Source organism: Maniola hyperantus, chromosome 26 (genome assembly GCF_902806685.2).
Source record: "Maniola hyperantus chromosome 26, iAphHyp1.2, whole genome shotgun sequence".
In the NCBI taxonomy this organism is placed as follows: Eukaryota; Metazoa; Arthropoda; class Insecta; order Lepidoptera; family Nymphalidae; genus Maniola; species Maniola hyperantus.
The window spans coordinates 5,390,733-5,409,122 of record NC_048561.1 but is presented as its reverse complement, the minus strand read 5'-3'; the positions used below and the strand labels follow the sequence as shown (position 1 = coordinate 5,409,122).

The window sequence follows — 18,390 nt, the reverse complement described above, 5'->3', positions numbered from 1 at the left end:
AATTACTGTCAGAAAATAAGTTCTTCAAGTATAATTATAGGAACTAGCCATATTGGACAGGTTTCCTCCGACTACAACGACGAGATTTGTTTACTATGCCTTTCAAATGTAAAGACCATTGCCAAGGTATTTTGTGTATCTGTAAACTTTTCACCTCCGTGCTTCGGTGAACACGTAAAGCCGTCAGTCATTCGCCTGATCTTTCTCCGATCGTGTCGTATTGCCGTCCCATTGGAGTATGAGAGTGAGGGAATAGAGAGTGTACCTGTATTGTTGTGCACTATAATATCTCCCGCGCAGAGATTGGCCGCTGTCGCTGAAAATACTGTCTTCTCTCTATCTTTTCGGGTTATATTTTTAAAGAAAGTCTACAAAAACATAAAAATTACTTTAAAAATCTACCTAATATAAATAGTTATTTCTTGTACATTACATAGATACAAAACAGTTTTTTGAAATACATTTCAAATAACGACAGAGAAATGTGCAGTGCTCAGACAAGCCGCCAAGCGCTTACGAACACAAGGAAACCAATATTGTAAGAGTTTTTTTTGTGTGGAAAAAAATAACAATAAAAAATAAAATGGCGAATGTTCTTCTCATTTGAAATGCATTGTAGGTACTAAACTTCTATGAATGTATATCTTGATTACATAGAAATTCCTATTATTTATTTTATCTTATTTCTCATTAACTTTACTATTTCTTTCTTTCGCCGTTAATTTCATAGAGTCATCATTTCTGAGAGTCTTTGGGACATATTACTTCTAAATTGTTAGTTACTTCATTTTTAACCCAGATATTGGTACTGATTCTGAGCACAACCTAATTTTAGAGTATTCGCATACTCTTCTTACTAATGTAATATGAAAAGGACTGACGTAGTTTGACAGTTTTAAATTTTATTTTTAGATGGTAAACCCGTGATTTTAGCGCACAGTCGCGAGACTACTGTTTAAATTTGTAGCGTGCACTAGTCAAAGTCAAAGTCAAATGATTTATTCAAAATAGGTAATAAATTACTCTTTTTGATGGTCTGGTGTTAGATTTGTAAGATATAGTGGTGATATTTATTACGCAAACTTAAAACTAAAGCTACGAGGGTTCCAAACGCGCCCAGGTCTGAGATACCAGGTCAGGTCTGACTAAAATTTAGAGCCTTTAAATGTAAAGTCCATGTTCTGTCCCTTTTTAGATTGTTAAAAAGAAAAGGATGCAGACACTCTAAATTTAGTTTAGAAGAAAGACAACGGAATCGGTGCCATTGTTCACTTAGTCTGCGTGCAATTTTTTTTAATAATTTTCTAAGATATTATTTTATTGTCATAATGGGAATTTCTATTTGATCATACTATTAGACGTGTTAAGCCAAACATCGATGACTAAAGAAACATAAAAATTGTTCACATTACGAAGGGTCCACAGATTTTTCCAACGGGAGTATATAATATGACGTTACATACAAATATATTAACATATGACAGTGTAAGTGGCATTGCCGTTCTAATAAGATATATATATTAAAAAAAAATGACATATAGTAGGGTATCTAATATCTCAGTAAAAAGTAAGTTGAAATTTGTATCTGAATGTATTTTCCTTAATGTTTTTTTATATATTTTGGGCGCCATTTTTGTTTTTAAAAGGATGTACTCTTGACTTGAAAACAATTTGAATGTCATCAAAATTGGTTTTATATAGTTTAAACTTTAAATCATAGAAATAATTTTCCAAATTGCCTGCTTTTTCTACAGGAAAGCATGCAGGCAATTTGAGAAATTAACATTTTTAAGTTGACTCAGGTCTGATTTGGTAGACATTTTCCAAATTGCCTGCTTTTACTACAGGAAAGCATATAGGCAATTTGAGAAATTAACATTTTTAAGTTGACTCAGGTCTGATCTGGTGGACATTTTCCAAATTGCCTGCTTTTTTTACATGCAGGCAATTTGAGAAATTTTCATTTTTAAGTTGACTTAGGTCTGGTCTGGTGGACGGCTTCGGCTGTGACTAGTTACCACCCTACTGGCAAAGACGTGCCGCTTAGCGATTAAGGCTTGTTAATAACGACAATCATGCCTAATGGAAAGCAATGATGAGGTCTAGGTTGGAGCGCGCTTGCCTAGAAGATGCCTATTAAGTGGCAGGAAACGAAAAGTAGGGTGATGTTATAGGACGATAATGTAAAGATTTGAACCAATGACGTTTTGTATTCTACCCAAGCTTAGTCAAAGTTTAGTGTAGTCCAATCCAACACAAAATCTACTAGAGCTCAAAAGCTGCTTTTGAAACAAGTTTGTCTATTACCATAATATGTTCAGATAGGATTTTGTACTGTTCAACGGGTTGCGAAGCTGAAGTGGCAATGGGCAGGGCATATAGTTCGAAAAACCGATAGACGTTGGGGTCCCAAGGTGCTGGAATGGCAACTGGAAGACGCAGTATTGGTTGACCCCTCGCTAGGTAGACAGATGACATCAAACGAGTCGCAGGGAGCGGCTGGATTCAGGTGGCGCAAGAACGTTATGTGTGGAAGTCCCTACAAGAGACCTATGTCCAGCAGTGGACGTCTATCGGTTGACGATGATGATGATTGTAATGAGAAGGAGCCTGCAAGGAATAGAAAGATTTTTATTCAAGTAAACTTTTAGAAATGCTTGTGAAACGTCACTGAATTCACAACAGGTTGTTCGGTTCGGAATGCCTTTTCTACGGAGATGAACCACCAAGAAACTCGGCGGTTGCTCTTTTCAAAGATTCGGTTTACAATGCTCATTTTTCGTTATGACGTGACGGTCATAGGTAATCTAACTAATGCCTGAACTAGGTTCGAACTCTCTGCTTTCATGGTACCCACCCAATTAGGGACTTAGGTCAACGTTTCTTGATTAATCCCTTTAGTAAATGTCACTCGGAGTACTCCTTATTTCAATCTATATTTAAAAAATCAAAATTTTTGTATGTAACGTCATATTTTTTTTACAAATTTTATTTTGTGTGACTGTATATCTTTGTAGTTTTAAGGTGTATACTTTTATATAGCATGGAGAAAACATCGACGATTGGATTCCTATTTTTTTTTGAATGTTTTTAACTTTAAACTGTGTTGAAAACTATGTTTTTTGAAAATTTGATCTTGTACTCAACTTTGTGTTGAAACTATTGCTACGTTTTTGAAAATTTGACCTCGTACTTAATTACGATCTTAATTTAAGCTTGAAGTAATGCTAGGCATGGATCTAGAGGCATGAGCGAATATAGTGGGAATACTTGCGCACACGCACACTCGCCCATTCGCTTTAAAAAATAATGTAGGTGTGTGCGGCAGACTGTTCGCAGATGCGTGGTAAATATGGGAGACAAGAGTATGACATGATAATTGTCAGCCAACCAACCACATCAGACTGTACGAAGATGCGTGGTAACCAATACGGAAGTCAGAGTATGATGTGACACGACACCCAACCAATCACAGTACATTGTGCGAAGATACATGGTTACCAATACGGGAGGCAGTGTATGACGTGATGCGACAGGCAACCAATCACAGGATATTATACAAAGATACGCGGTAACCAATAGAGAAGCCAGATTACGACGTGATATAACACCCAACCAATTACGGACTCTGCTTCCATCCCGCCCCGTTAATGGGACCTAAAATAAGAGTTATGCGCGTTCATGCCTTTAGATCCTTGACAACTCTATACTGTATATGGAAAAAATTTGAATAGATAAAGAACAACGACTGCACTCATATGCTGAGATCAATTGAGCATTCTTTGACTTTGCTCAGACTAAAGCTTCACTTAAAACGAGACAGATTCATGTCAGCGATATAGCGCTGTCTCGTTTTAACAGTGTCTCAAGTCTGAGCAAAGTCAAAGTGCGCTCTATATATCTTAGATAGCGAAAATATCTTAGTTAATAATTTTATTTATTTTATGGAAACATATAGTATTATACTTAAATGATAATTTTTTTTAATCATCTGATTTTCTGACTAGTATTGTGTTAGTTTCTAAGCTAAGTTATATTGACTTATCTTTCTTTCTACAACTTGAATCTATACCAAATAATGACATTTTATTAGTGTAAAATGCGTCTCTGTTTTAAGAGTTTTAAGACAACTTTGATCACTTGACAAAATTTGTCTTTTCATTTACCACATTACCTGGCAATTATGAATAATGCCCGAATATTATGATATAAAGAACGATATACAACATATATCGATATGTCGATAATATCGTATACATATGATATACGATTTCACTACATTTTCTTTATTTTGCGTGGTATTTACTGGGAACTTAGTGATCGTGAAATGTTAATTTTTTCAAACATATTGCCTGGCAATTATGAATAATGCCTGAATATTACGAAGCAATGTATGATATAGATGTAAACAGTTTTGGTGCATTAATAATGCTTCAATATTACGATAAAGTGTATGATATATGTAAATATATACGATTTCGGTACATTTTTTTTCATTTTGCGGGGTTTAGGTATACTTGGAGCTAGTGTTTGTGAAGTGTTGTTCAACGTAAAAAAAATTATTGCCCGGCGATTATGAATATTGCCCGAGTGTTACGATATACATATTATAGTGTATGATATAGGTATACGATTTCGGTACATAATTTTTACACATTGCCTGGCGATTATGAATATTGCCCGAGTGTTACGATATAGTGTATGATATAGGTATACGATTTCGGTACATATTTTTTACACATTGCCTGGCGATTATGAATATTGCCTGAGTGTTACGATATAGCGTATGATGTAGGTGTACGATTTCGGTACATATTTTTTACACATTGCCTGGCGATTATAATATTGCCCGAGTGTTACGATATAGCGTATGATATAGGTATACGATTTCGGTACATATTTTTTACACATTGCCTGGCGATTATAATATTGCCCGAGTGTTACGATATAGCGTATGATATAGGTTTACGATTTCGGTACATATTTTTTACACATTGCCTGGCGATTATAAATATTGCCCGAGTGTTACGATATAATGTATGATATAGGTATACGATTTCGGTACATATTTTTGCTTCGAAGTGTATAATAAAATTGGAACTAAGTGTCTGTGAAGTGTTATTTCTATATTTCATCAGCTCTAACGTATCTTAGAGCTAGGCTCAGTAAAAGAAAAGTAAGTATTTATTCATAAATATTTTCCCCCGCCCCCAAAGAAACCCCTTGATATTTATACTTCAGGTTCAGGCCCTTTAGTACGTTCATAATCTCTCTCGTACTCTGCAGTGTGGAGTCCACCGCACGCAAGTTATCTCTAGCCATAGAAAATGTACAGCGTAAATTTGCACGCAGTTTGTACAAAAAAAATGTACGGATATTATCCGTAGGTACCTGTATCCGTCCTTATTTGTATCGGGTATGGTACGTTGTTCAACGTAATTCATTCGGCAATATTTTTTACACATTGCCTGGCGATTATGAATAATGCGCGAATATTACGATATAATGTATGATATAGGTATACGATTTCGGTACATATTTTTGTTTCGAGCTGAATTATAAAATTGGAACTAAGTATCTGTGAAGTGGTATTTCTATATTTCATCAGCTCTAACGAATCATAGAGCTAGGCTCAAAGCAAAGAGAAAGTAAGTATCTATATATATAAAAGGAAATGGTGACTGACTGACTGACTGACTGACTGACTGACTGATCTATCAACGCACAGCGCAAACTACTGGACGGATCGGGCTGAAATTTGGCATGCAGCTAGCTATTATGATGTAGACGTCCGCTAAGAAAGGATTTTTGAAAATTCAACCCCTAAGGGGGTGAAATAGATGTTTGAAATTTGTATAGTCCACGCGGACGAAGTCGCGAGCATAAGCTAGTTTATTTATAAATATTTTCCCCCTCTAAGTACTTCCCGTTAACCTAGAATCATGAAATTTGGCAGGTAGGTAGGTCTTATAGCTGACATTCGGGGGAAAATCTGAAAACGGTGAAATTGTGGTTACATCACACAAAAAAGAATTAAATTGTGGTCATAAACTAATAATTAGTATCAAGTGGGGTATCATATGAAAGGTCTTTACCTGTGCATTCTTAAATAGATTTTTATTTATTTTTATGCATCATAGTTTTTTAATTATCGTGCAAAATGTCGTAAAAATACGACTGTAGTACGGAACCCTCGTTGCTCGAGCCTGACTCACACTTGGCCGGTTTTTTCATCTGGCAACGACACGGACAAATTTTGCCGAAAATGCGCCAACCCTAAGAGCACTTAAATTTTTTCAATGGTCTGATTGCTCAGCACCAACAATTAGATGTTTTTAATATTAGTATATATGAATTCAATAAACTATACATATATGTAACTTATGATTCGGTATGCGATATGGCGTTGCTGTAAGCATACAGAGGAATATAAAATATAAAATTAAAATAATATAATATAAAAGTGAATCACTAAATGTGTTGTGGTCATGTGGTGGTGGTGTGTGTGGTCATCGCAAATCTCGAGAATAGCTGAACCGATTTCGCTAATTCTTTTTTTATTAAAATTTCTTGAAGTACGAGGATAGATAGAAAATTTTTAAAAATTTGAATCGACTGTTAGGCGGAACGAAGTCCGCCAGGGCAGCTAGTTTCTAAATAAATCAATAATACTCGTATTTTGAAAAGTTGTTGAATTGTTGAATAATCTGCATAATAATCTAATTGGGGCCGATTCTCTTGTACACAATCTCTCAACTAAACTAAATTAACAGGTCTAAATCTAGTGCTATCCTTTTCCGCAAGCAACATTATGAAAGGGATAGCAATAGATTTAGACGTGTCAGTTCAGAGATTGTGTACAACGGAATTAGCTCTATTATAATAGTTATTATAATCCTTGAAAAAAGATAGGTATTTCAAGAGTTCAGCTTGAGCGCTCTTTAGAATCCTAAATGCTTGATTGCGATCCCACCTGGTGGTAAGTGATGATGCAGTGTAAGTTAGCGGACTAACTAGGCAGGGGTATGGCAGTTTTTATTAAACCCACACCCCTTCTTTGTTTCTATACGGCATCGTACCGGAACGCTAAATCGCTTGGCGGCACGGCTTTGCCGGTAGGGTGGTAACTAGCCACTGCCATAGTCTCCCATCAAACCAGCCAAGTGACAATTTAGAAATAATAAACCGGAGAACCGCACCCGGGACCTCTCACTTATAAGACCAACGGCTTACCAGTGCGCCATAAGTGTTACCTACAAAACCAGAGGTGTGTAGGTAGGAATATTTCTTCTTCATTTAATAAACATCCAAACATGATGCAGTGCAAACCGTAGTCAGGTTTATTTGACAACTTTCTAAATTACTTGTTAGGACACCAAATTATTTAGCACAACTCGCGTTTCAATTAAATTAACCCAGCGTCCGGGCATTATGAATAATGCCCGCTTATTTCTTGTTACTTGTCTCTTATTAGCTCTGAGCCACATCTATTATTATTATTTATTTATTATTTAATTAGAACGGCCATAAAGCCAATTACACTAATTAAACTACGAGTACAAACTAACATAAACATACTTACAAAAATTGTTAAAATTATAAATTTTAAAAAGCAAAATTATAAATTTTCACAAAAGTGCAAGATCTGACCCATGAGGTCTGCCCATTTGTCAGCAAATATGTCACAGCGAGGGGACTCCTTCAGCAGCGCGTTGAGCGCAGCCAAAGTGCGCGGTATGGGTGACCTGGAGCGCGCTACCGTGCGACTAAACGGACTTACGAAAAATTTGGAGCGGTGGCGGAGATAGCTGTAATTAGAGGGTGCATAAACGCAGCAGAGCTTGTTGTGTAGTTCAGAGCAGTCAATCACACCCCTAAGAAACTTGCAAATTGTACCAATTTGGTCGCAGTCTCTTCGGGTTTTGAGCGAGTGGAAACCCAAGTGCCCTTGGAGAAATTTTGATAAACATACAGTAGGGTTAGTAATATTTGTAACCCCTACTGTGATAATTATTATCCATACTAATCACTACCCATATTATAAATGCGAAAGTATGTTTGTTTGTTAGTTTGTCCTTCAATCATGTCGCAATAGAGCGACGGATTGGCTTGATTTTTTGCATGGGTTTAAAGGCCTGAAGAGTGACAGTAAACCCACGCGGACGAAGTCTCGGACATCAGCTAGTATTATTATAAATGCGAAAATGTGTCGGTCTCTCTGGCTGGCTAGCTGTATGCTAGCTTTTCATGGCCGACCCGTTTAACCGATTTTGACGAAATTTGGTACAAAGTTAGCTTGTATCCCGTGCATAAGTAAAGTCTACTTTTTGTCTCGGAAAATCTAAGAGTTCCGATGGGATTTTTCTAATATTTCTAAATATTTTTTATATGTCATTTCTCGTTCAAAGAGCTGCATTGTTATATGGGACTTTGAAAGTAGTTTTGGTAACTGCAAAGTGTCGCTACTAGATGGCATTAACAGTGGCTTCAGTACTGAGTGAACATACATATCACAAATTTCGTCTCAGGCAGCAAGCGAACCGTGGTGGCTTAGCGGTCAGAGCTTCGGGCGCGATCTCAGGAGACGCAGGTTTGAATACTGCCGGTTCCGCAATTGTTGATATGCATTTATAATTATTTAGCCAAAGTTCTCTTAAAATATACTTTCGGAACTATATTATAAAAGGAACATGAACAAAGACTTAAAAAACTTGGACTCAGCACTCCGCGAGCAGGCGAGAAAGAGGCGATCTAATTGAAACTTACAAAATACTAAATAATTATTATAATGTCCCAAATTTTGAGATCATGTATTCGAGAAGGAGCAATCCTAGATTTAAATGAAATGAAATGAAATGAAAGACTTTCTGACCAACAGAGTTGTTCATAGATGGAATAAATTGCCTAAGGATGTGGTTATGTTAAGTTCTGTTAACCAGTTCAAGAATAGATTAGACAAACATTTGGAAAACTCGAAGCACTTCTGATATAGACGCATCAGCGAAAGCTGCTTAGTCTATTAATAATAATAACATTCCATTTTCTACACCATATTCAGACAAAGCCATGATCTTCTATAGCAAGGATTCAAAGATAGTTTCAGGTCATAAGGTACAAGATTTTTTGAATAAGGACTTGCAGTTTGTTTTGTTTTAGCCAAGAACGAAATAAAAGCCACCATGCGAGCAAAAGTACTAAAAATACTATTCTTTTGTCTTCAGGCACTAAGCACCTCGTCAGACGCGGGAGGGATTACAAGAAAGATGGTGACGTATTTCTCTGCGCTCACTGCGACCAGTCGTTCGAAAAACTGCGTCATTTGTACCGCCACTTGCATAATGAACATCTAAATAATACACAGAAAGGCAAACCCAAAAACCCTAGAATCAAATTCAAGAAAGATTATAGAATAGTTGGCGACAAATTCGTCTGCACCCACTGTAATAAGGCGTACGAAAAAATTAATACAATGTATGATCACGTACGTACCAAACATTTTAATATCGCCAAATCAAAACAGGTGCGACGCCCTGTCAAACGTGATAAGGATTATAGGATGGATGGCGACAAATTTGTGTGCGCCCATTGCGATGAAATCTACTACGAAATCAACGAATTATTCGCCCACATACGTGAAGAACATAACGATGTGAAGAAGCTCCAAATCAAGAGTGGGAAGGACTACAAAATGTTTGGTGACGAATTCCTCTGCACCCACTGCAATAAAACCTTCGATAGAATCAAAGTATTGTACAGGCACATAATTACAGAACATTACAATATACCCAAAAACCGGCTCTTTCTTAGATACGGGAAAGATTTCAGAAAACAAGGCGATCAATTCATTTGCAGCCATTGCGATAAAATTTGCGTTTCAAGAAAAACTATCATTTATCACTTACATACCTTCCATTCCATTAAACCAATACCGCCAAAATTCACTTGCGCGATTTGTAACACGGGGTTCAAATCCGAGGCCCCATTCGTCATCCACAAGTTGAAGGAACATAATCTAGACGAAAGGTACGAGTGCAAAGCATGTAACACTAAATTCAACCTTAAACAAAGTTTGTTAAATCATGTCAGTGGTTTCCACATGCAAGGGCTGAAACGCAAGTGTCCGTTGTGCGACTACGAAGCCTACGAAACGAATCAGATGTCGAGGCATATGTTTAACCATAAGACAGATAAGCAGTATAAGTGTAAGTTTTGTAAAAAGGCCTTCTTAAGGAACGCAACACTGCGTCTGCATGAGCGTATACACACTGGAGATATGCGCTACAAATGTCAAGATTGCGATATGATGTTCGTGCAGAAGGCCAGTCTTAATTACCACATGACCAAGTACCACCCTGAGGTGAACTTTTAAATCCTGGGTAGTAATGGAATGCTGCTGAAAAATTGCACATGCAAGGAGAAAATCAACAATGTCTATTGTGTGACCTATACTTTTCCTATGTATTTCAAACTTTATCTTATCATTAATTAATTACGGTGCAAAATTTTATTATAGTGCATATATTTTGAGAACGCTCTCGCCATATTTGCTCTATGTGTCAACTGGCATGTCAAAAGTAGGATTTAAGTCATTAATCTAAGGATAAACCGAAGTATGGAACCTGGCCTACCACCATCCGCCATTTTTTATTTCTAAAGTAGCGCCCAGTGCCCACGCATAAAACCTGTATCAATCAATAGCTGGCATCAATACAAACAAGTATTGTATGAGACAAAATCTTTCAAAGTGTTACGTTCCTGACATATAAGCTATGAAAGTTGTACTGTTGACTAGACTGTTGTACTGCTGATCCTATCAGTATAACTTTAATTGCTTATATCTTGGAAACGTGCTACTTAACAAGATTTTGTCTCATACAATACTTGCTTGTAGTGATACCAGCTATTGATTGATATAGGTTTTATGTGTTACCGTTATTTTGGAAAAAGTAAAATGGCTGACTACTAGGTAGATCGAAATCTTCAAAGCCCTTTATGCTTATTTCTTCTAAGCAACATTGAAAAAGTTTATAACTTCTTTTTATTTCGTAGGATGTAAATAGCGTTTTTTAAATAAGAAACTATGATGCAATTAATTGCTTCTTTCTTTCGCTTTTCACTGTTCTTTATAATATTCTTAGGATTTTTTTTATTAATTTAAGTAAAAACCCACAAATGATGTGTATATTTTAACGTATCTTGTACTAGTTGTCCGTAGTTTACTAAAATAAAAAAAAAGATTCCGACGAATTGAGAACCTCCTCCTTTTTTGAAGTCGGTTGACAAGTAGCTTCTCGCTGAAATGCGTACCGCCCATTCACCCTTGTTACCGCCAACTGATTATGAAATCATGACACGGTTGAAAAACCAATCTCAAAAGGTCTAAAGCGTCGGGCAAATTGCGTCGCTTACGCGTTTCACCGAGTAGGTTCTGTGATTTGTGTATGGAATTTATTACAGTTTATCCGGTTTATTAAAAGGAAACGGACTATAATTTGGACTTTTTGTCAATATCATATTTTGTAAAGGTAAAAAAATATATTTGTAAAACACGCTTGACTGTATTTGGTAATAAAGAATTCCTTTTCGGTAATCATGCGTTTGTTTTCCTTCATTTGCTAGCCCCTAAAATAAAATTCTAGCGACTCGCCCCGGCTTCGTTATAATATAATATATGTACAATAATAATATATGTGCAAAATATGTCGTTATATTTTGCACATATATTTTCAATGCTAGTTTAATTTAAGTGATTTAAATTTAATAATTTAAATAAATGTTTCACTCTATCTGAGTCTCTACAGGGATTTTCAAACAAACAAATATCATAATCACTGGCCTTGTGTACAATAGGCTTTATATCCTGTAAATAAAAATCGGTTTCGGTAGTATTCAAAACTCGTATTGGTATATTCCCGTCCTTAGGTGTTACTAGCATGTTCGCTATAAAAATTCCGTCTTTTAATTCGGATGCGCAGACTACGCATTCTTCAGTCATACTAGTACTAATGTAGTGAGTAGATTCAGACCTAGCAGGTATAGTCAAAAAGTTGGGTTTCTCAACTTTAATATTATTTAACAACGGTAATACATGTTTTATTCCATTATAGTTCAATGTTAAAATGCGTTTTTCTAAATCAATATGAGCTCCGTATAAAGAAAGAAAATCTAAACCTAAAATTCCATTAGCCGTACACGGTAAAGAATCGAATACATAGAACTCATGCGGTAATTGTACACCGCTTGGATCAGATAGTGTCAAATAAACAGAGCCTTTCGCTTGAATCTGACCTCCCACGCCGTTGATTAGAATACGGCTTTCGCACAGAGGTGTATTATTACATGTTATTGTTTTATTATTAACCGCTGATATGCTGGCTCCCGTATCTAATAACCAGTAACATCTTCTATTGTTCAAATATAATTGTACGTACTTTATATTATTGTTTAAGGTTAATATAACATTTTTAGTCTCGAAAAAACTGATTTTGGTTTTCGGAAGATGTTTTTGGTTCCGATTGGGTCAAAATATTTACAGCTCGATTAATTCTACTCTCTCGATTTCCATAATAGGTATTATTACTAAACTTACCTCCGCGACCTCGTGTTATCCCACGAGCGCCGTTCTGTTTTCCTCTCGAAGAAGAATAATAGTGTGCTGGAGCCTGATGCACTGATGCTCGTCCTCTGCCTGGTACATAATATGATGGCCTTGAACCTGTATACTTACCTGTATTCCATCTACCTGTGTGATTATTAAAATTCCTAGAACGATAGTATGTACGATGCTTCATGGTTAATAAATCACCTGTTAAAGGGGAAGGGTTCGAGATTTCTTCATCAAGGGCACCCTGAATCGCGTTCTTTAGCGAGTCGTAGTTCCGGGCTGTAATTACTGTGCTAAGTGTTCTATTTCGTAACCCGTCGGCAAATTTTTTTGTGACGAATTTTTCATTTAACGGTTTAATATATGTATTTGAATCACCTTTTGCCTGCGATATTGTCAGGTCAACAAAAAGTTTAGACATTTCTTTCGCGTAATCTTCTATAGATTTATTATTTTGTCTTAGCTGTTGTATCTTATTTTGAATAGCTATAGGCGATTTTTGTGGCAGTAACACACGCCGCATATCGCTAACCAAGTCATCGATGGCTGTGTAATTTGACTGTAATTGCAATTTAGCATTTTGTGACAGTCTACTTTTGAATATGAATTGAATAAGATTATTTTTACAATCGGGATGCGCAAGCAAAGAATCGTAGTATATAATATTGTCAATTAATTGCTTCACAGACTTTTCTGAGTCATCGATGACTGGCAGTAATTGTAATGCTACCTTTAACTCGAATTTTGCTATATTGTCAAAATTTTCACAAGAATGCGTATTACACAAGTTAAAAATTATATCATATAAATTGAAAAAATCATTACTTAGCCTATCAAATCGCAAGCATTCATCACTCTTAAAAGATACTGATATAGAAGATAATTCTTCTAAAATGGAATTGAAGCTACTTACTAAATTGTCCGCTTCACTTAACTTTTTAGATAAAATTTCACCTTTTCTCCGACTTGGACCGATTTTTACTAAATATACCTTTATTTTTGAGAGTTCATTATACAAGTTCAATAAATCGTCGTACATCACTGTCCAATTCGCACTTCACACAAATAGTAGTATGTCCTAGGGGTAGTAAAATATCACTGTCCACAAGGTTTACGAGCGCGGCAGTTTTCACAGGAACTCATTGTAACTGGTCCTTCACTGCGAGAACGCCGTGACCTTCTTAGTACGTGTTGGCTTAGCTGGTTCCTCATCCAGTTTTCTTGGCATTTTTTGTAAAATTTAAATACTAAGTATAGCACTCCCAGTAATAAAATTGTACATACGATGATCATAACTATGTTTATTGAAGAAATGTGCCAGCGAAATTGTTCAATATCGGCGCTGTTTTTATTGCCGTTTTGATTAATAAATATATCTTCCTTCTCGACTTTTGAGTTGCACATTTTGTATTATTATATATATTTTGTTTGAGGCCTTATCCGGTTATATTTTACATTGCAATAATTATTTTGAGTCCTTGAGTCCGCGTGGCAGGATCGCCATCTAAGGTTGGGACAAGGTGTCGGAAATGAGCGTACGACTCGAGCGTTGGTTTTAGACTGATTTATTAAAGGAATGCATTGAGATACATATGTATGTGTACTTATGGGCTATTATATAGATATTACTTATATGGTTAGGTCACACTGTACAGCAAGGAATATTTTGAACAATATTTTTTTTCCCTTTCCCCTCCAAGGTACTACAATAGTGCAACGGGTGGGGTTCGAACCGCCCACCTTTCGGATTTCAGTCCGTGCCTTTAACCGTTGAGCTATTGATGTCCCAATTATTGTCATATTCAAAACAATATTAAACTTGTTCAACAAATTCCTAAAAGGCCAGCAACGCATCGGCGGTTTCTCTGGTGCTGCAATTGTTCATGCGCGGCGGTAATTACTTAACATCAAGTGACCCGCCTGCTCGTTTGCTCGCTATCTCTATTTAAAAAGAACTATACCTACAAACCTTCCTTTTGAATCATTCTATCTATTATCGTAGCTTTAGTTTTAAGTTTGCGTAATTATCACCACTATATCTTAGAAATCCAACATCTGACCATCAAAAAGCGTTATTAATTACCTATTTTGAATAAATCATTTGACTTTGACTGACTTTATTGGTGAAAACCGCATTCAAACAGTAGCGTAGTTTAAAAGATCTAAGCGTACATACAGACAGCGGGAAGCTACTTTATTTTATACTATGTAGAGACTAGTTTATGTCCGCGACTTTCATGCATATGCTTTTTTAGGAGCATACTTTTAACAGATTTTTTAAACTTGTGTAAAGGCAAATCTAAAATTGACTGGAATTTTATAATAAAACTGGTATTTTGCTCGGTGCTCGAGCTGCTAAAGCAGCTCTCGAGATTTATAATCGCCATTTTGAACTTTTTTCCAGCTCTCTGACAATTTACAAATGCAAAGTTTGCGACAAGACATTCGTGCAGAAGGCGAGTCTTATCTACCACATGGCCAAGTACCATCCTGAAGTAAACTGTTAAACTGTATCTATAGCGATTTATAGAGCGAACTTGACTTTGCTTTACTTTTGTGTCATGGGGTTCATGTTGCAAGTCAAGTTCATGGAACACAAGTTAAACGAGCATAACATAGACGAAAGGTTACTGTAACGCTTGTGACAGCAAATTCAACGCCAAAGTTCAATTAGGTTTGCATATCAATGGTTTCCACATGCAAGGACAAAAGCTAACATGTCTTTTTTCATGCTCTTTTTAAAAAACATTCTTTCAAAATCATATTATAAAAGGAACAATCTATTTTCTACCCCTAATCAGATAAAGCCAAGATCTACTACAGCTAGGGTCCAATGATCTGTCTTCAAAATAGTTTCAGGCCATAAACAAGATTTTTTTAATGAGGACTTGGAGTTTATTTTATTTTAGCCAAGAGCGAAATAAATGCGATCATATGAGCAAATGTATTGAAAATACTATTCTTTTGTCTTCAGGCACTAAGCACCTCGTCAGACACGGGAGGGATTACAAGAAAGATGGCGACGTATTCCTCTGCGTCCACTGCGACCAGTCGTTCGAAAAACTGCATAATTTGAACCGCCACTTGCATAATGAACATCTAAATAATACACAGAAAGGCAAACGCAAAAACCCGAGCGTCAAATTCAAGAAAGATTATAAAATAGTTGGCGACAAATTCGTCTGCTCCCACTGTAATAAGGCGTACGAAAAAATTCAAACACTGTATTTTCACGTACGTACCAAACATTTCAATATCGTCAAACCAAAACGGGGAACGGATCGCCCTGTCAAACGTGATAAGGATTATAGGATGGATGGCGACAAATTTGTGTGCGCCCATTGCGATCAGATCTACGACGAAATCAACGAATTATTCGCCCACATACGTGAAGAACATAACGATGTGAAGAAGCTCCAAATCAAGAGTGGGAAGGACTACAAAATGTTTGGTGACGAATTCCTCTGCACCCACTGCAATAAAACCTTCGATACAGTCAAACCATTGTACAGGCACATCATTACAGAACATTACAATATACCCAAAAACCGACTCATTCTTAGACACGGGAAAGATTTCAGAAAAGAAGGCGACCGATTCATTTGCAGCCATTGCGATAAAATTTGCGTTTCAAGAGATGGTATCATTTATCACTTACGTAACTTCCATTCCATTATCCCAATACCCCCAAAATACACTTGCGCGATTTGTAACACGGGGTTCAAATCCGAGGCCCCATTCGTCATCCACAAGTTGAAGGAACATAATTTAGACGAAAGGTACGAGTGCAAAGCTTGTAACGCTAAATTCAACATTAAACATGGTTTGTCAGATCATGTCAGTGGTTTCCACATGCAAGGGGTGAAACGCAAGTGTCCGCTGTGCGACTACGAAGCCTACCACACGGCTCATATGAAGAGGCATATGTTTAAACATAAGACAGATAAGCAGTATAAGTGCAAGTTTTGTAAAAAGGCCTTCATGAGGAACGCAACACGGCGTCTGCATGAGCGTATACACACTGGAGATATGCGCTACAAATGTCAAGATTGCGATATGATGTTCGTGCAGAAGGCCAGTCTTAATTACCACATGACCAAGTACCACCCTGAGGTGAACTTTTAAAACCTCGGTAGTAATGGTAGGCTGGCATCAATACAAACAAGTATTGTATGAGACAAAATCTTCCAAAGTGTCACGTTCCTGAGATGTGAGCTATCAAGGTTGTACTGGTGACTATACTGCTGTACTGATGATCCTACCAGTATAACTTTAATTGCTTATATCTCGGAAACGTGATACTTTAGAAGATTTTGTCTCATACAATACTTGCTTGTAGTGATACCAGCTATTGATTGATATAGGTTTTATGTGTTACCCTTATTTTGGTAAAAGTAAAATGGCGGACTACTAGGTAGGCCGAAATCTTCAAAGCCCTTTATGCTTATAACTATTTCTTCAAAGCAATACTGAAAAAGCTTATAACTTCTTATTATTTCGTAGGATTTAAATATCGTTTTTTAAATAAGAAACTATGATGCAATTAATTGCTTCATTCTTTCGATTTTACCTGTTCTTTATAATATTCTTAGGCAATTATTTTATTAATTTAAGTTAAAAGCCACAAACGATGTGTATATTTTAACGTATCTTATACTAGTTGTCATTGGTTTACTAAGATAAACAAGTAGCTTCTCGCTGAAATGCGTACCGCCCATTCACCCTTGTTACCGCGAACTGTAGGGCGATTGTCTAAAACCTGCATCAATCATTATTACAATCTCAATTGTTCTGATTGGCTGAATTTGTGCGATTCTTGTTGCAACAATGCATTGTGGCCAATAGTGAGCGAGCATTAACCAAACAGAGATGATTGCGATCATGACATTGTAGCTGTCAAACAACCGCGGTAGGGCCACTGATTATGAAATTATGACACGGTTGAAAACCAAACTCAAAAGGTCTAAAGCGCCGGGCAAATCGCGTCGCTTACGCGTTGCACCGAGTAGGTTTTGTGATTTGTGTATGGAATTTATTACTGTTTATACGGTTTATTAAAAGGAAACGGACTATAATTTGGACATTGTATCAATATCATATTTTGTAAAGGTAAAAAAATGATTTGTAAAACACGCCTGATTTGTATTTGGTAATAAAGAATTCCTTTTCGGTAATAATGCGTATTATGTTTTCCCCTATTTGCTAGCCCCTAAAATAAAATTCTAGCGACTCGCCCCGGCTTCGCAAGGAACATTTTTAACAATTACAGGAAACAAAAGATGCGAAATTTTAGTCTCTACAATAATGGTCTGAATAACTTTTGCCCTAAAGCCGATAGTTTCCGAGATATCGGCCAAAAGCTTTCCTTCAAGATTGCGCTCGAAGCTCCATCGGATCTGTCAGCATTTTGTGATTTTGTGGTCAGTAACCTAAAAAAAAAATTAAAATTGGATCGGAAATTTAGTGCTAGGTTAAATGCTCTATTTACTGGCCTAATACAGACAGCGGGAAGAGACTTAATTTTATACTATGTAGAACCTAGTTTATGTCCGCGACTTTCATGCATATGCTTTTTTAGGAACATACTTTTAATATTTTTTTTAAACTTGTGTAAAGACAAATCTAAAATTGACTGGAATATTGACAGATGACTTTCCTGCGTCGGATCGTAAGAGTCGCGAGCCTATTACGATTTAGTTTGCCTGACGCGGTGTAGATCGGCGAAATTTTGTGTAACTCAGAATATTTTGTCGTGCATGCAATAGTTATATTTTTGAAAATATATT

At 36.5% G+C, this 18,390-nt stretch overlaps 1 protein-coding gene across 37 annotated transcripts in view; it reads left to right on the top strand.

The window, feature by feature from the left end:
- LOC117994137 (gastrula zinc finger protein XlCGF57.1-like) overlaps positions 1 to 18,390 on the top strand; it is a 120,567-nt gene that overhangs the window by 11,128 nt on the left and 91,049 nt on the right. The window contains exons 6-7 of one of the 37 annotated variants that reach the window (XM_069507740.1): positions 9,222 to 9,481; positions 15,579 to 15,831. The exons of 33 other annotated variants lie outside the window; for them this stretch is intronic. In XM_069507740.1, the coding sequence (XP_069363841.1) occupies positions 9,222 to 9,481; positions 15,579 to 15,680 (362 nt within the window). In that variant the 3' untranslated portion in view covers positions 15,681 to 15,831. Of the gene's footprint in view, positions 1 to 9,221; positions 14,818 to 15,578; positions 18,043 to 18,390 lie in introns of those variants that run through there. 3 more of the 37 variants (XM_069507708.1, XM_069507702.1, XM_069507703.1) reach the window with 3 other exon arrangements.